This window comes from Stegastes partitus, unplaced genomic scaffold (genome assembly GCF_000690725.1).
Source record: "Stegastes partitus isolate 25-593 unplaced genomic scaffold, Stegastes_partitus-1.0.2 Scaffold601, whole genome shotgun sequence".
Lineage (NCBI taxonomy): Eukaryota > Metazoa > Chordata > Actinopteri > Pomacentridae > Stegastes > Stegastes partitus.
The window spans coordinates 91035-110233 of NW_007578332.1; the positions used below are offsets into that span (position 1 = coordinate 91035).

Genomic DNA, 19199 nt, shown 5'->3' on the forward strand with positions numbered 1-19199 from the left:
GTGATGTGAGCGTATCGCCAACAGCTCGGACAACAACTCCACCGTCACACACCACAGAGCTCATAAAGTCACACTGCCATATGAACCCTGCGGCCACTGAAATGTTCCTGCCCAGTGCAAGGACCGCTAAGTGCTAAATATTGTAATAAAATCAAAAGTTATTCAGTGACTTTGCCATGGTACGGTGATAGAGGTTCAGTCTAAAAGACCCCGACTGGCTGTGAGCACCGGAGGGTCTCTAGATCGGTGAAGGGGACAGAAAAAGAAAGACTACAGCATTGTTGCTTTTTTTTTTTTGTAGTGTTACATAAAGTAGACAGTCAACTCTCCTCAGACACACAAAAACACTCGTACATAACATCCTATCAGTCCATTCGTTTCCTCCTGTTCCTTCATCTTCCCTCTCCAATGCAGGTATGATGAGGTGGATGCTGCATTTACATGGCTTCCATCGCCCAGCGCTGCAGGTCCTCCATGTCGTCCTCCTCGTCCTCTTTCTTGGCTTTTGGGAGGGTGAAAGGAGAGAAATGAAAACTTAAAAGCTGTGATCCAAACCCTGTCCATAAAATCTTTGTTGCAGCGCCTCTACTTTGAATCTAATTTGTTTAATCCATATAAACACACACAAAAAAAACTGCAATTCAGTGTTTTACTCGTGGCTAACTGCCTGGTCTCCTAGCAACTGCTGGGAACGGATAAAAAAGATGCTGCTGCCTGACTGGTGAAGTTGTTGTATTTGGTTTTTCAAAAGCCTCTCACCAGGTCTGGAAGGTAATGAAGTAGAAGGCACGTTGGGGAGGGGAACGTTCTCTGGCCCCCCAATCTCCAGCAGGTTCTTGTCCAGCTCCTCCTGTTCCAGCTCATCCAGCTCCGCCAGCAGCTCGTCCTGAGGAAGAAAGAAGTTGTACGATGTTTCAACGACTCATTTAGTTCATCAGTGAATTCGAACAATGTGAAATTTTCTCCGGCTTGCAACATTAGCGCAGGCTCAGAATTGATCCTACTCTTGAGCATGTGTGTACTTGGTGGGTAACAGTCCCACTTAGAGCCAGATAAGAACACTTCACGTCTGTTGGCTGGGAATTTAAGAAAGAGCGCATTCATTGTTTGTGCCACATCATCATCATCATCATCATCATCATCATCATCATCATCATGACTGAATGCTGTCAACTGTGGTAGAAATAGTCTGTGAATAGAGTCATTGGAAACTAAGGCCGAGTCGAAACTAATGCCAGAGTAATGACTCAAGAAGCACAAAGGTAAACTGGGTTTAGCCTGGTGGAAGGTAACAACGCTGACCTCTGCTGTACCAGGTCAACCCTGTGTCATTATCAACCCACCATTCAATCCAATGAATACCAGCCTCTGGTAGATGACCAGGAATATTTCTGAGTCGGTGTGTAAAAGCTTTGTAAATTAGCCTGAGGCAACATTTACGGTAAATTTCTACATCGATTCAGTCACCCATGTTAAAGCAGGAAAAAGCTGTATATCACATGCATCAGAAAATGTCAGAAAAGTAGGGCTCCAACTAAAATAGTTGCATATAAGACCTTTTATGCACTTTAATGCCGCTCTAACTGTCAAATGCACAGCAGTTACAGTAGCCATAGTGATGGAAAGTACTACAGTGCTGCCTGTTTATTAGCATACCCTTGGTCCAGGATGAAGTTATGACTATATCTGGGATATTCCAAAAAGCGGGTTTCAATCACAATGATAGCACAGAAAAATGAAAATTGTGTCTGTGTGACGAAAAACGGAGGTTTATACGTAAAGCCAAAATGGGAACATTTTCAGGAGATCAAAGGGACAGATTCTTTGAAGATGAAGAAATGTTTATTCAAATGGAGCTTTATGGTTTTGCTTCAGTGGAATTTCACCTTCGTCGGTATGAAAAGCCACCTCATCAACAAAAGTTATTTCCTTCACTCAGAGGGTAAACAGAGGATTAACTTATCAGGATTAACTAGATGAGCAGTTAATTTATGAGCGACTACATGCTCTGCAACAACGTGATTCTCTCTGATGTGCCCTAATTCATGTGTGTGAATAACTCAGTGAAGCAGATCTCAGGTGAGCATGTAATTGACAAACAAACAAACACCTCCTTGCCTCCTGCGACTGACCGGGGTGATAATCTGCCACGCATGACCGATGCTTGGCCCGTCAGACATAACAATCGGCCAACCACGACTTTAAATGGGCAAAAGTTATTCCTAGAATTAATTTCGGGGAATTTCGTTGTGACAAAAACTGGGATTATGACATTACTCTATGACAATAAACGGGCCGTATAGGTTCTATAGGAAACGATTCGGCACTTCAATAATTTATGATTAGAAACAGGATGGTCTATAAAGCGGTTGGACATTAAATGGGCAGCACTGTACTTTTATTTCTTCACTGGCTCTGTCAGTTTCTCCCATCCTGACATGTAAAACAAGCTATTCAGCTGTTCTGTCCTTTAACGACAAATTATTCTGTTGCTGATTATCATAAAAAACAAAATGAGGAGACAGTAAGAGGCTGGTGGAGAGGCAGAGGTCCAACTCAGACACACATAATGATCAGAGTGCAGCTGCAGGCAGAGACATCGGCTGAACTGCTACCTGTGGAAAAATCAGTCTGGAGCCCCAAAAAGTCAAAAATGTAATCATCTGAAAAGCTTCACCCACCTCGTCAAACTCCTCTCCAAAGCCAACAGGTTTAGAGATGGCATCCGAGATTTCCTGGGCCAGCTCCTGCTGCTCTGTGATGTCCTGCATCAGGTCATCCACCTTGTCAATGTCCCTAAAACAGTAGGAAAGATAGACGCACCATGTAAGCAGGACAAATTCAGTCGTACACATTTTAAACAGCTTTGTTTATGTTAACATACTGATCTGTTGGCAGAGTGATGAATTTTGCATGCAGCGATGCAAAAGCAGTTTATATACAAACATTGATGTTCATTTAACCTCTAAGTCAGAATGATGCTTTTAGCAGTGAAATGTGAATGAAGGATTTTACATGTATACACTAATGTCTATTTTTTTCTGTCTTTTGGTCGAGCTACACACTCACAAAATATCACATTTTGATGAGTTTAGATTAGAAAGGATTAGTGCATATGGGGGCTGCAAGGTGGTGCGGTGGTTCGCATCATTGTCTCACAGAAGAAGGTCGCCAGTTTGCGTCCTGGTGAAAATACCGGGACCTTTCTGTGTGGAGTTTGCACGTTCTCCCCGGGTTCTCCGGCTTCCTCCCACAGTCCAAAAACATGTTGAGGTTAATTGGTGATTCTAAATTGTCCGTAGGTGTGAATGTGAGTGTGCTTGGTTGTCTGTCTCTAAGTGTAGCCCTGTGATAGACTGGTGACCTGTCCAGGGGAACCTGCCTTCACCCTGAGTCAGCTGGGATAGACTCCAGCCCCCCATGACCCTAGTGAGGATTAAAGCGGTGTATAGATAATGGATGAATGGATGGATGGATGGATAGTGCATATGGGTCACATATCACTATCAACAAAGCTCATTCCTTGTAATATTTCTACTCATTCAGACGAGACTTTTGATTCTTCCCGTGGTCCCATAAAGGTGATTAAACAGTAAGTTATATTAGCTAATATTAAGTCTGATCGACTAACCAATCACCCACATTCCTAATCAGCAACCAGTAGCTCACTCTTACATGTTTTCATGAGCAGACTTCATGGCCTTGGCAGCGAAACTCATGTTCTTGAGCACTTCAGTGTTGGTGTTGGCGTTCTCCAGAGCCTCCCTCTGGAACTCGATGGTCGACAGCGTGCCATCGATCTGGGCGAGCTGCTTCTCGTATCGCTTCTTTCTTTTCAAAGCCTGCAGCGCCGCTGAGGACAGAAAAGCAGAGCAAAGGGAGTCTTGGTTAACAAACTGACACTAAAACAGATTGACCCCGCTGAAAGATAATTCAGTGACAATTAGGAGAAACTGATGAATCACTGGGGCTTTGTTTCTTTTTTTAACAGGAAAACAGCCTGATTAAGAAAGTGATTAAGCAACTGAATATCTGCAGTGTTAGCAACCGCATCTGATGCTCTGTGATCTTTGTGATTCACCACCGAGAAGGAATCCGAAACAAAATCCTTTCACTTCGATGTTAGTGACAGCTCAAACTACAATGGGGACAATTAAATATAGCTCACAAGAGGCCGAGTGGAAAAAGTGTAAAGTATCTGCCGCAGCAGTCATATGATCACGTCTACCAGCTCCTGACTACCTGATAGGCTGCAGTGAAACTGTCAGAGTGTCTGCTGGCACGAGTCATTCTGTCAACTTGTGTGGAGCTGGAGAGGGAAACAATTACAGTAATCATAATCAGAATAATAACTTTACTTGTACAGCACCTTTTGAAAACAAATTTACAAAGTGCTTCACAATAAAACAAAGGTAAACTCAGACGAAATAAAAAAACAATCCAATAAGTAGATAGCACATGCAATTTAAACACGGGAATACTGAAGTCAAGATGACATTGTTATATAGCACATCTAACACAACAGCCGATGTGCCTTCCAGTAAAAAAAGGATTGTGTTTAGTCACCTAAAAAGACTAAACATTGCAGTGAAGACCTTGCAGTGCCATTTAAACATGAGATTTTACCCAAGAAATGCACATATTATGGAATAACCCTACAAATATTATAAAAAATAACACTACTTTACTGTAATACATATTAGCCTGAGATCTAACAGTGCTATTATTCTGAAGAGTAATCTAACTAATGTAATATTAAAACTAGACACTATAGTATTATAGAAACGAAACCTAACAGCAAATTAATTAAGTATTCAAAGCAGGTACTGACACAAAGCTTTTCAATACACTTGATCTCTTCTTCCCCAAAATTTCTATTTGCAGTAATCATGTTATACAGTGGGTCAGTGGTTAGCACCATCGCCTCGCAGCAAGGAGGTTGCCAGTTCGCGTGCCGGTGAGGACACCCGGGATCTTTCTGCGTGGAGTTTGCATGTTCTACCCGTGCAGCGTGGGTTCTCTCTGGGTTCTCCGGCTTCCTCCCACAAGGTCCAAAAACATGTTGAGGTTAATTGGTGATTCTAAATTGTCCGTAGGTGTGAATGTGAGTGTGCTTGGTTGTCTGTCTCTAAGTGTAGCCCTGTGATAGACTGGTGACCTGTCCAGGGGAACCTGCCTTCACCCTGAGTCAGCTGGGATAGACTCCAGCCCCCCATGACCCTGGTGAGGATTAAGTGATGTATAGATAATGGATGGATGGACGTTGTATGATACTAACCTGCTATTAAATTATCCGTGTGCATTCATATTCCTCTGAAACTTTGTATCCAAGGAAGATTTTTTTTTTAAAATGTGATGAATCCCGTTTTGGCCTCCCAATTAAAATAACTAGATGCAACTCAATCCAAATGCTGCCACTACCAAAGTGACCAACACCAGGAAGAGCGAACACATTAGTCCAGTTCTTAGGTCTGTGTACGGGCAGCCTGTTAAATACAGAACTGACTTTAAGGCTCTACTTGTTGTCTAATAATCTCTGAATGGTTTGGGATCAAAATACAGAGTAAAAGCCTGGAAGGTCTGTCAGATCTGCAGGAACTCGTCAGTTAGTGGTGCTGGGAGCTCAGACAGTGAAACGGCATTAAGTTGTCATGCTTCAAACTGCTGAAACCAACTACAGCTACCTGTGGAACTAAACTTTGTCTCAAATGTAGGACTTTCATCAGTAAAGAGCTAAAGATTGCTCCTTTCCCCCCACTAAAAAAAATATATATAAAAAGAGTAAACATGCTTGTATTTTTTCCTTATCTCTTGTCTTTTTCAACCTGTTTTATTTGATCAGTTTAACTATTCTATCAATCAGTGTCCAGATTATCCAACTTGTCTGTACTGTTTTTGATTAACCTAATTAATTAGTCAATTTCTTACTTTTATTTGATTAATTAATTTATTTTTAATCTGTCTGTACAAGACTTTGAATAATCTCTGTGTATGGTACGGTGCTGTATAAATAAACCTGCTTGCTTGATGCCACCATCAGGCTAAAACTACCAACAACATTCCAGTTGGATGTCGTTCCTCTTGACATGATCAAGAACAATAACGTGTCCCACCACACCAGATCCTCTACAATGCTTCTGTCACACTGAGTTAGATCCCGGTCTGTAGCACTTTAATTCCACATCATTAAAGCAACGTGCAGTTATAGGTCATCGTCTTATCATGTTACATAATCATCAGGCTGCTGTAGGAGCAGCTGGAGGTTTGTGATCAAGGTGCAAACACACCCACCTCTCATGCACTCATCCAGCCCTCGGAGCACCACCTGAACTCAGACCCTTGTCCCAACACAGTGTGCCAGTATCTTTACTGCCAGTGTGTGTGCAGTAGGACGCCTGGCAGCTGCTGCGCCGCCTGCCACACCTTTCACCAAATTCTCTGATTTATACTTGGAATCGATCAAAACACGACTACCAGCGACGGGTTAGCAGAACACACGGTTGGCCTCACCACAGCGCTAAGAGGTTAAAACCCAACCAAATCATTCCCACGGTCCACACAATATCCTCCCATCTCGGGTGGCAACCGTGTCCGTGAGAGAGACGCTACGTGAGGCTGCCAACAGTTACGACAGCTCAGGAAAGTTAGCCAACTTAGCTAACATGCTAGCTGACGTTTAGCTGCTGGTGGTTGACCAGGCGATTAGATGAGCGAGAGCAGCGAACAGAAGCACACAACACCCCGATGTCTCACCTCGTTTGTTTTTCGTGCCGTTTTTCTTGGCGATTTGCAGCTCCTGCTCGATTTTTTTCTCTAAAAATTCCTGTTTCTTCGTTAGCATCTCCTCCGTCTCTCGGAGTTTCTGGATCGCCTCCTGTGGACTCGGTCCCTTTCCTCCCTTTCCTCCTCCTCCAAATAGCTTGACTATCGCCGACATATCTGGGATACTAGAAAACTCTTTCTATAAAAAAACAAATGAACAAATGCGTTATTAGCAGAGAAATCCGAGGCTCGCTAAGGCTACCTCAGTGCTAGGCTACTCCGACTCCTCGCCCTGGAACCTGGAAGGATTGTTGATGTTTTTCTACTTCCTGGATTAGGCCCGATGACGTCAGGAGTGGGCGTTGCCTGGTGACTCTCTGTGTCCATCTGCTGGACAGCTGCAGCCACTGCACTTCACTGCAGCTCCCTCAGGGTGGATTCACTCACTTTTACTTGGTTTTATTATTATTCTCTAGTGACAGCATTTCCAAATTAACACAGTGGCGGAATGTAACTAAGTACATTTACTCAAGTGCTGTTGTTAAGCACATTTCTGAGGTACTTGTACTGTATTTGAGTATATCCAATTTATGCTGCTTTACCCTTTTAACTTTACTCTTTAAACCACAGGAGGTCTGGGTTGTTAACAGCTCTGGGAAATATAGATTTTTCCATTTAAGCTTCTCATATAAATGTTTAAGTGATCCAAAATCTTCCCAAAAATCAGAGATGACAGAAAAAGTCACAAAACCAAAAACAGATTTGTCTATTAGAACTGTGATTTACTTTTCTACTGCTGTTCCATTGATCATCCCACAAACCCTCAGCTCTAAATATCTGATGTCCCTGTTTATAAAAGTGCATCTAAAGTAATTCAAACTAGCTTCACCTGCAACACAGCGGACACACTGAAACTTCACTAATAATACTCTGAAGATGTCACCTTAAACATTATGTCAGTCAGAAGAACCAAACCAGAACTTTAACGTTAACACTTAAACCACATTTTGCCGCTAAACGTCTACTTCATTAAAGAATCTGATCTAAACATTTCTTCCAATTTGGAGTTAAAACATATATTGTACAAAAAGTAGTATTTGCATCATATAGACGTTTTCTCTTTCAAGAATATTAAATTATTTCTCTGCTTATTTCACTAAAATCTATAGTTTCAGTGGATAAACACGTCCGACTTCAGTTTATTTACACAAATGAAACCTGGACAACATCAGTACTGGAAGTTTAGATTTCTGACCGCAAAACCTGTGAAGCTTTTACACACAAGCTGACTTAAGCTGATTGATGTGTGACCACAGGTGTAAAAGTCTTCCACCGTCCTCTGAATGTGACTGTGCAGGACCATGTGTACGCATGATGAATGCTTTTCTGTCAAATCTGCTAAAGCTGGAAGGTTTTTCTCTTAACTTTCACCAGTTTGCAGGCCAATTATACAATAAGTGAGGAGAGACTTCAGTTCACACACACGAAGAATGAACTTTTCAGTGTCTTCAGGATTTGGATTTTTCATTGAGAAAGAAGGAGTTCATGTAATTTAAAGAATTTTTCCAAGAAAGATCTTCTGATCTTAATATCCAGCAAATTTAAAGTACAAAAAAAATGAGTGATTTGAAGGAAAGATGCTAAAAAGAAAAAGTAAACCACTGCAGCCATTGTCGTCTTTTCCTTCAACACCCTTATGTGGTGAACAATCTTTTGTTTTTAATCCTACTTTGCAGTTAAACTGATCATCAGTGTTGTTTTGCTGCAGCTTCCCCCTGTGATAAAATAAACTCTGATCTTCATGCACACAATCAGTGAAATGTCCCTTTAATCTGCTAATTTTACCCGATGAGTCAGATAAGGGCATTTGATTTGTGCAGCCAAATGTTTCTCGCTCACACACACTTTGTTTTCAAAGACTAATCCAGATAAGAGCAAAGCAAACTTTTCACAGAAGCAGACAGTTGGGGGGTTTATGTATTTTAATTCATTATGATGCTACATGATCCATGGTGGTTGTTTAATTTTCTTCCTTTACTACAGTATGTTAATAACTTTGCCAGTTATCTTTTTAAGTACTTTGTCTTTTTTTATTTTTATGTACATACAAAAAGAGTATCCAATTACTGTGTGATTACATTGTTGTGACTGTATCTCTGCAGGTGTGGTCTGAAGCGCTGATGCCTTTTTTTTTTCTTTCATTGTTTTCTCTTTAATGTAGTGTGTATTCACAGGTCAGTCCTCCTCCCGGCTGCCCACATCCACACGTCTCTGCTCCCTCAGGCAACGAAAAATGTAGATATTTATTCTTTTTTTTTCTTTTCTTTTTTTGTTAAATGTTTCAACAACCCGAGTTTGCTGCGATGGTCATGTGATAGCCAAGATAATACAGCTGTGTTATCTCACAACCACCAGAGCCCAACAGAAAACAAACGGAAAAAGATGATCGAAAAGGAAACAAAACACACCAACTGAAAAACCAGACTCAAGATGGTCCCTTTTGAAAAGACAGTATTTCTTTTTTTTTTGTTTGTTTTGCTAATATAATTTCCAACACTCAAAAAAAAAATAAGAATAAATCCAGGCCATTTCATGCATACTGCAGAGTGCACAATTGAATATAGTGCATTTGAATATTATAAACAACAGAAGCATTGTGGCTACATGATAATACAAGGAGGGGGAGGGGGAGAGAAAAGCAAACAACCGCTGTAATACACCAGAGGACGCAAATTCAACACTCCATGGGCAAAATTAAATAAGGCGGCCAAAACTACTTGTTACATACTCTATGTTGTATATTGAAAATGCTCGAGTTGGTTTTGCATGACATGTCCACGGCTTTAAAGTTGGAAATTTCTTTTTTTTTTTCAGTCTAGCGTCACTCTCTCGACCTGAGGAAGCAATAAATCAAGAACTGGAAACATCTGATGTCTTGCACTAAATTACAGCTTTTAAAAACAGATCACTGAGCAGCATGTGTTCTTCGTCATAACCTCGATTTTACTGAGTCGTAATTTCTTTTCTTTTTTTTTACACATGGACCGAATATTGATTTACATTTTCTACAGATTCCTTGGTCTGGACAGTGACTGAAATCATCAAAAGTTTAAATCTGATTTGCAACAAACACCCCCGTTTTTCAGTTGTGTACAGGAAATCTGTTCAGATGACGTTTTTTTTTCTTCTTTTTTTTTTAATAACCAGCCCTCTTCCTTTGTTCTAAAACAGCCTGTGATTTCACCGTTTGTGGTCTCCTCACATAAAAACATCCACACACAGTCAGTCACATCAGCGCTCCTGCGGGAGGCCAAAAGAAAAAGAAAAAAAAAAAAAAATCAACAGGACGCACACACACGCAGCTTCTACTGGCTCATATTTATACCACAAACTGTTTAGAAGACGATACATAAAGTTTGAGTCTAGAAAAAAAAAAAAAAGTCTTTCACTGATCAATTGTGTTCAACTCTCCTTGCAGATTAACAGTAATAAGTGGAAGAGAGATTATCAGAGGAGGAGTGTTAGAGCTTTTCTTATAGACAACGTGAGCGAGGAACTTAAGAGTCAATAAAGAATCAATGAAAGACTTTAGACATTCAGCCAGCCTGAAGCCACTTCCACATACCACTAACTGTTACCTGTGCAAGTTGGGGAAGATCATTTAGAAAGTAGAGATGGACGGAAAGAACAGATCAAAGGTGGTGATTATTTCACAAAAAAAAAAAGAAAAAGAAAAAGAAAAGAAAAAGAAAAAAAGACAAGGCAAGACCTGTGACAAAAATGCTCGCACTCATGGTTTAACTTGGAATCGCCTTCCTTCGTTTTCTTTTTACACTTTAAATTATTTTCCATCCAAACAAACCATCATGATATTGCCTTAGATGTTAAAAAACAAAAACAAAAAAAAACAAACAGATCAACATAAACCCAGAAGACATCCCCGTTGCCATCACTGACACGTGTCCTTCCGAGCACGCTGTCCGTCCGTCCGTCCGTCCGTCCGTCCGCCCGTCCATCACTGTGCTCTGTCCGTCTGTGTCTCTACAGGGCCAGCTTGCCAATGATGACTCCGATCACAAAGAAGAGGACGCAGAGCGCCAGGACGCGGGTGCTCAGGCCTTCGTCCCTCATGGCTGTGGTCGCCATGGCGGAGGAGTGAGGAGCAGCCATTGATGTCACCTTTCTCTTTCGCAGGCCGTCGTCCTCCTGCGACGGAGAGATGTGAAGTCAAATCAGGTCAGCATGCGTTCAAATGACAGATTTCAAAATGTTACAGGAACGGCACAGATAAAACCACCCTCAGAAACCCAAAACCTGCCAGCGGGTTTGAAAGGTGTTTTTTTTCTTCAAATAAAAAGCCAGAATGACACCAATTGCAAGAACCTGAAACACGTGAGGCGTCACTGCATCGCAAAATGAAACCAAATCTATCTCTGATACATCATTAAATCACTTTACTCTACATGTCTGTGCTAAAAATCCCCCAAAATTTGTGTGCACGAACCACACTCCATAAAAAACTAAAAGTCCTGCGCGAGTGACGTGAAAAAAAATTGAGGGACTTTTTGGTTGGACTGATTTATGGCGCTACACCTTTGTTACACGACACAAAAGATATCTTTAAGTTCTCTCTACTTGTAGCCACGTTTGTGCTGCTTACATAGAGGTGCAGGACTTTACATGAAGCCCACAGGGAGTAAAACTGTGGCAGAGGGCAAATAAACACTCAAAACCTGCGGAAAAAGGAAATACTGTCATCATTCTACAGCCTGACCACCAGAGTGTGCTGAGAAACAAACTATTTCTCCACTCAATGCAAATCTTGCTCATACCTCTTTAATAACCACATTTAAGGAATTCCGACCCAGAACCTCATCTGATTGATATTTAAACTCTCACGTATCACTATTGGTCTTAAGAATAGAGAGTTAAGCGTCTGACTTTTTGCATCAAGTCATCCCAGAGGACAGGCTTGGTTTTATGCGTGGCGTTGCCTTAAAGTGTTGTCGGAAATAAACAAGATCATTAACAGAGCATTCTGATCTCACACACCTGGCTGCCTACGTGTGAATTCTGTAGGACAATTCCCTCGATTAAAATGTGGAAGATCATAAAAATAATGTAAAGAAATAACTGGTGAAGCAAGCATACCACTTCATTTCTGATGGAAGTTTTCTCCATTTCAATCAGCCCATAAAATCCAACTAAACTGTGTCTGTTGATAAAGAAATACAAACGCACCCCGTTACAAAATCACCTGCCATATGGTGAAAATTCCTGTATCTTTCATATTGCAGCCTATGTGTTGTTTTCTAATATCGTGCAGCCCTAAGATGTGTGACGACAAGTTATATTTTGGATTTTTCAAATTCAGAAATCAGAGCATTAGATGTAAATACACTGCTGCTCTTGTAATTAAAAAGTAAAAGCTGTGGTATTTAACAGTGAATACTACATTTAACTAAAAAACCCAAATAGTTGCTTCCAGAAGACTTGATTAAAAGACAACAGTTATTTCCTTGTGTCTTTAAATGAACCTTGTTTCTGATCAGGAATGCATGGAACTTCAGAATGCCATGAAAGCATTTAAACAGTGAGTCAGGACGGTGAGTCAGTCCATCAGGATGAGCTGCTCCTGCTCCATCTAAACCTCCATCAGTTCCTCCCACTTGTTATGAAGTAATCATGTAGACAGCGTTATTTTGTTCCTCGTCCCCTCAAAGAGTGAAATCCACAAACAGGCAAATTTGATGTTAAATTCGGGGACTTCTAGCTGCAGCCAATAGCTACGCTCCCTGCACCAACTTGGCAACTCTGGTAGGTAGATAACAGAGGAGCGTTTGGACTGAAGCGCTGCCAAATGCACGAAAAGGTTATTAATTTTTAATTTAATCATTTAAAGGCTGTTGGACTTGCCTCTGAATGGCTGAACAATATTCCTGGCAGTGAAGTTAACTGTGTTATCAGTCTGCATGATGTTGTAAACATGAAGTCAAGACTTTTTTTAATATTCAATATTTAAAAGAAAATACATAATGTTAGCCAGATGTTTCCATTTCTATACAATTATATGGTAAAGATGGACTACTCCAGCAAACGAGCAACGGCTGGGATGAACTCTGATAAACCTGAAGCAGTTTTTTTCCTCTCACAGTGCAACACTAGTCACGGCATCCAAAATAAATGTTTGTCTTCTATTTCCTAAGCTGTCATTTTCTGTTTGTTTTCTGTTATTTTCAAGCAGCACATTCAAGGCTGACACTTCTAAACTATATGTACAACAGAGGAAGTGCAGAAAACACAGGCCTGGCAGAAAACACAGACATGCCGCCTCTTTTTTTTGTTTCAGACGTCTCACCCTGATCTGTTTGTTTTCTTCCCGTAGCCTCTGCACCTCCATCTGCAGCCGCTTGCACTCCTCCATGATCTTCTTCACCTCGCCGTCATCCAGCGAGGCGCTGGCTGACTTGGGCAGCACAGAGTGCTCAGTCTTAACAGAGGTAGAGGAAGACACAGTTTTGTTGCTTTCACTCTCATGCTGTGGAGAGAGAGTGAGGGTGGGGGGGCGGTCGGTGGGATGAGAGGAGGGAAGAAGGGGATGAAGAGACATGCAGAGAGGTGACAGGGATTGGGATGAAAAAGCAAGTAAATCATAAATGAATAAATAAATCATGTAATGAGTGATGCTGATCGGTAGGAGACTGAAAAAAATACTGAACAAAAGAGAAAAGAAGAACTCTGCAGAAATGGAGCGCGGCACTATTATTCTAAGATTAATTTCAATCAGGATTTTGGCTTTCAGCAATTAAATGCATATGAGCAACTGCAATCTTTCTTCCCTCTGTTGTCGGGTGCTTTTTAAAGGGACTTGTTGGTTTCTCTGTGGAATTTTTAAGCTCTTCGTATTACCATGAGAGGTGTCTTGAGATTACATATGCAGTGAACTGGCGCCATACAAATAAAATAGAAGTGAACCGAGTATCAAATCAAGCGTTTCCGAAACTAACAACCAGCCACCAGGGATCTATTGGGATGTTTTGGATTCACTTGCGGGGAGCAGTCATGCCGCTGTGCACGCATCCCTGCAGCGGCAGTCTATGCAAAAATGTTCTCCACACTGTGGCTGCAGTCCACAGTAAAAGAATATTTAACAGAAAGCACACGGGCAAAACGAAATTCACATTTTGTTTGGGGCAGAAAGAGAAGAGCTATTAAAACAAATCATCATCGGCGTGTATTTTTGATTCAGGGCAAGTGATGTTAAGCAGAAGCAAAGAGTGCACAAGACTTGGGTTTGCCAACACAACAAACTCGTTCTTCCACCTGACAAACACCACAAACTGCAGCGCAATGGACGTATAAAGGCCGACACCAGTAACATTAAACTGAATCACTGTCTTTGTTCAGTGTCGCCTCATATCCATAACAGTGACGCTAAACAGTGTGTCACTGTATCGCCCAACATGAAAGTGAAATCAGTGCTTTTGTTGATTTAATTATGGATAAAAGGTTTGGCACAGTTTTATTCTGTTTTGCTTCTAGGAGATGCATCGTGAGTGAAGTCTGAAAAGATTGGCACATTAGCAGGAAGGTAGCACAGCAGGGAAGTGAAAACAGTGTTCTATGTAAATGTGAAAGCGCTATACGTTTCTCTGTCATGATAAATAATCATCATCTCAATACTGATCGAAATAATCAGGATGATCAGTTCAGGAATAATCATGCAGCCCTACAGAGACACATGATGTAAATGCTTCAATCTCATTTCATTCTTCATGGAAAATACTCAATAAATCTAATCCGTGACATACACAGTGGAAAAATTCTGCAGAATTGATGAGGATGTGAGAAAATGTGACTAATGTGCATCTATACCTCACAGTTCATGTAGAAAATGCTTACAGTGGAGCAAAAAATAAATGCTTATTAGCTGAAAAGACAAGCACACTTACAGTTTTGTCATTTTCTAGAGGCATCTCAAATGTACATCTCAACTTTGAATCCATCAGCTCTTCAGGCTTGGCCTCCTTCCACTGTTGAGATTGAGAAGGAAAGAGAGACGAACAGAAAGAAGCTTCAGTTAAGTTCAGACTCTTTAAGTTTAGTTTATGAACTTTACATGACTGATCTTCTACAGAATTTAAGTTTCAGGATTTGGGGCAGGAATTAGAAATGAATCAGCTTGGTCCACATGTTTCAGTATTGCTTATGAGACAGAATATTCACGAGTTCAGCTGGAGGTAGGTTTGTGAAAGGCCTCCGTTGTGCCTCATCATGAAAAACTCAAGTGTCAACAGTCATGAAGTGTAAGGGTCAAAACTCGCAAGAGACACTCAAGTCAGTGAAATATCTTTGTTTCCTCAAATCTTCTGCTCTGGTACTCACAACTCCTTCCATGTCAGTCATGTCATACGGAGCCAGCATGGACTGCACCATGAATTTGTGTTTGCTCTTTTCATTGGGATCGTAGTCAAAAGGCTGTAGCATAACTGTGGACAAAAACAATGACAGAATGGAGAGCCAGAACATTAGGGAAAGACTTACTTCCTGTATTGCCTCATAACAACTATTATGCAACCTGCCAATGAAAAGACGTTAGTCAGGTTTATGATTTGTGATACAATGTGGGCCTGCACTGACGACTCGTTTGGATGATTATTGAATGAATCACTGAACAGCACAAAGATGTTGATTATAATTCATATAAGAAATCCTGTTTGTTTTATTTTCATGATAAAGATAGAAAATCAGACTATTTTATGTCAAATATTAATGTATAAAAGCAGCGATAAATAAATCACAGGTCAAACTGAGTTAGCTGTTTTCTCTGCATGCTGCTTCACTGCAAAACAGTAACTCCAATTTTCTTTTTAGATTCCTTTGTATTATTGTGGAATATTTAAAAGGTTTTGACAATTCTATATCAAGGTAGGGGCAATTATGTCTTTGTTCAATTATATTTCTTCACTTCCAACATATTTCTTCTCTTATTCTCCTTTCATTTGGAGCAAGACAACATTGTGAGTATTTTACCATTGTTTTGTGCATATTTTAATAACCTCGAATTTGCAGTGATTTTACAGAGATGCCGGCAATGAATTTATTTCTCAAATATATTTCTAACTTCAGGTAGTGACTGCCGTATCAACAACGGAGGCTACAAGATTCATTCAGGTGCTGAAACACAATACAATCTGTCTGATAGTCCAGCATTTACTCTTCTATAACTGGAGCTGTATCAGTTTAACCATATGAGATAAGATTTCTATCTTGGATTTAATAGCTTGAAATGGCTTTACTTGCATTAAGAAAAATGATACAATTTCATGTCTTTTCTTAGTGTTGCTGCTGGGCAAAATGATCAATAAATGGCTGCCATTAGAGCCACAACAGTAGTGATTTTTTTTCCTCCCTTCAGATAGATAATACCCGGCTCTATCTCAGACATGTTTTCTAAAAGCAACTATCGAAAATCATATTGAAAAAATATGGACATGTGATCGTATCAGTATCATCCAACTGTCTGAATGAGACATGAAAACTGCATCTTCCTCTCACGATTGTTTGAAGGGGATGCAAAAACGGCTACGAACCAGAAACATTGATGGAGGTTCCAGCGTCAATGATGCCACTGTTCGGGCGGACACAGTATCTGCGAGGTGCGGTTGTCTTGACTTTGAAACACACATTTCTATCTGTGGGGTTGGTGAGCTTCAGAGTGGCGGTTACAACATCTGTAAATGGGCCTGAGGAGGACACAGAAAGCAGCACAGTTACTCCACTGTATGCGTGTGCATGTTCATTCACACATTTGTCTTGTAGTTTGGGTACAAATATTTATTTGTCATTGAGTGCCCACTCTGTTTTCACTGAACGGAAACAGAGCGGGCACTCAAGGCTCCCACTGACACTTGTTTGATAAAGTGCAAACACATATTGTTTGTCTGCAAGGATGAATAAGTGAGCGGGTGTTTGTGAAGGGCTCCACAGGGCCTGCCACAAACATTGCAAATTAAACATTAAAATTTAATCTAATTAAACATTGAAAAAGCAGGAAGAGCAGCAAAGTGTGCAAAGTATTTTATTATTCATGCCCCGCCCTCAGCCAAAAAACTGGATGCTTGTAAGAAAACTTGCAAGATGAGTGTCTGATGTTTTCTTTTGCTTGTGTGCATGTAGATCGCCCCAAAACACTTCTTCTCATAAGATCATCTGACATTGTTTACTGACTCCACAGTGGAACAGTCAACCTCTTTTGAAACTGGATTTTGGAGAAGTGTGTTGGACAAACAACCTCTCTTGTGGTTTTTACTCAAATCATTTAGACTGTGCATCAGTAACTGAGTGGGCGTATGCATCTTCTCCTGACTCGCCTTTGCATTCAAGGCTCTGCAATAATCAATCAATGATCAGCCCACTACTGACTGATCCGATCACCCTGGGCCATTACTTGACCCATTTCTACAGCAATATGACACCCAAAGGCAATTATCTAAGAATATAGCCATTATTCCAGGCACACCAGCTCCCTCAGTATTTCCATAATCATTCTGCCGGGATGTAGAAAAGCTGGAAAGGAATTCGGGTTGCACAGTGGGAGAAAACTGTAAAGCTCTCAATCAGCGCTTGCTAGCTTATAATATTGTGAAATAAGCATGGTAATAAGGCTAAGCAATGACACCCTGATTGTGGAAAATGCTAGAATAGTCACTTCTGGGTGGTCGAGCGGTGGAAACAACACCGAGATCAAGGCGCAGGTCAAGTGTTTAGATCACATCACGGTGCTTCACATGCTGTCAGAGAACCAAAGACAACGTATAGGAAGCAAATTAAGAGAATTGGAGAAACGATACGGAGGGGCCTGGCCCGACGCTGCAGTGACAGCTAGCTAGTGTTGCCTTGCTAGGTAGATTAGCTGAATGCTACCCAGCTAGCCAGTTAGCATCGTCGCACACAGTGTCGTTTCACCTGTCACCGCCACAACTGTCGCACACACAGCGCAGTCTACAGCTAGCTATATCCGTCGTATTTAACCCCCAGCTAACGACTCATTAGCAAATGCTAGCTGGTTAATGCAGATATCGACACGTCGGCTATCATTAACGGCTTCTCCGTTAGCTTCCTAATCCCGGCCCTGCCCTCCGCCTCAGCGTTACCTCTGAATTTCAGTTCGTGTTGTGGCTCTAGCACCAGGACTTGTTCTGGTCTGGCCATGTCCCAGGGCTTCTTCCTGTCGTGACGGCGAGGACGACAATATTTTAGCGCAGGTAGCCCGTAGAGGTGAAGCAGCTGGCTCCCGGAGAAACAACCCGGCCGTCCTCGGTTTTTCTACGGGTTGGAAGGAGGAGGAGGAGGAGGAGATTTACAAATGCGACCACCACTCGGACTGACAGGCTGGCTGGCTGACTGACTGCCACCGACAGCTGCTGGAGGCTAACGTGCTACTGCTAACTGTGCTAGCAGCGGAGAGCGCGAGGGAGGGGCGCGGTGACGTCACGCGGTGGGAGGAGCCGGCGGGGCGCGTCAGCTGATCTGTTGAACGTTGAACAAGAATCCGAGTCCAGCAAACACAAGATTACTGAGATAACACGGTACTTTGAACACTAAGCCGTCGAGATTGTGACCTGGGACCTAAATAAGACTTTTACAAATAGATCTTTTGCAGTTAAAGGCCCCAGATATCCCTAAAATTCTCCCATTTTATTGCATTTTTTGCTTTTTTTTGTAGGAAAGACATTTTTTTTAAATGCTGTACTGAAACTACTGTTTATTACAATATTGTGTAGGCTCTAAAGTTGTCAAATATAAAGTCCCTTTCTGGTCATTGAATAAAACCTAAAAACTCATCTATCAAAGTTAAAAGTGGTTTGGTTTTAAAATGGCCAATCCAACCTTTCCACATTCGCATCTGCAAGGGTGACACAGATTTTGTCATCCACCCACGTCTGAAAAGGACCACGTAGACCCCTCTGCAGACTCTGCAAAGTTTTTGAATTCACTGACTGTATGCACTGCAAGCATGCAGATGACACATGTACCACAGAAGTAAATGTTGTGCAATACTTGTGATGAGAACAGGTTGAAAGATTTTTTTCTTTTTTTTTAAAGATAGTTTATTATTCCTGCAAGGGAAAATGTCTTTTTGCAAATAAAGCTGGGGTTAGGGTGCAAGTTCAGCCACACTGCAGCATCCCACCAGCAGACAGGGTTAATTCATGTTGTCACTACTGGACTTTTGAGATGAGTTGGATTTGAAAATGCTTTTCATCGACGCAGTGGGAAGTTCTGAATTCTCCAGAAATCCTGTCCTATGTCCGCCCACTGCGCTCTGCACACCTTGGGAATAATCACGAACATGGTGCTACAGTCCAATCTGTAAAAAGCTGCTATATCCTATAAAAAAAGTGCCTTTCAGACACATCCTTCGCCTGTTTTTC

At 41.3% G+C, this 19199-nt stretch overlaps 2 protein-coding genes across 3 annotated transcripts; both read right to left on the reverse strand.

Annotated features, from left to right (window-relative positions):
- Positions 1 to 278: 278 nt before the first annotated feature.
- chmp4ba (charged multivesicular body protein 4Ba) lies at positions 279 to 7090 on the reverse strand. Its single transcript, XM_008289238.1, has 5 exons — positions 6754 to 7090; positions 3676 to 3853; positions 2682 to 2796; positions 760 to 886; positions 279 to 502 (listed from the first exon to the last, which is right to left on the reverse strand). Exons 1-5 carry the CDS (start codon positions 6935 to 6937, stop codon positions 438 to 440), a joined length of 669 nt encoding a protein of 222 aa, XP_008287460.1. The 5' UTR covers positions 6938 to 7090; the 3' UTR covers positions 279 to 437.
- Positions 7091 to 8726: 1636 nt separating this feature from the next.
- LOC103362765 (vesicle-associated membrane protein-associated protein B/C) lies at positions 8727 to 18256 on the reverse strand. 2 transcript variants are annotated; one of them, XM_008289245.1, is made up of 6 exons: positions 17919 to 18256; positions 16356 to 16508; positions 15148 to 15251; positions 14715 to 14795; positions 13121 to 13252; positions 8727 to 10968 (listed from the first exon to the last, which is right to left on the reverse strand). In XM_008289245.1, the coding sequence occupies exons 1-6, from the start codon at positions 17974 to 17976 to the stop codon at positions 10804 to 10806; spliced, it is 693 nt and encodes a 230-aa protein (XP_008287467.1). In that variant the 5' UTR covers positions 17977 to 18256; the 3' UTR covers positions 8727 to 10803. The 2 variants fall into 2 exon arrangements, with proteins under 2 accessions (XP_008287467.1, XP_008287466.1); XM_008289244.1 differs by having other exon boundaries at positions 13121 to 13300; positions 17919 to 18255.
- Between the last annotated feature and the right edge of the window lie 943 nt (positions 18257 to 19199).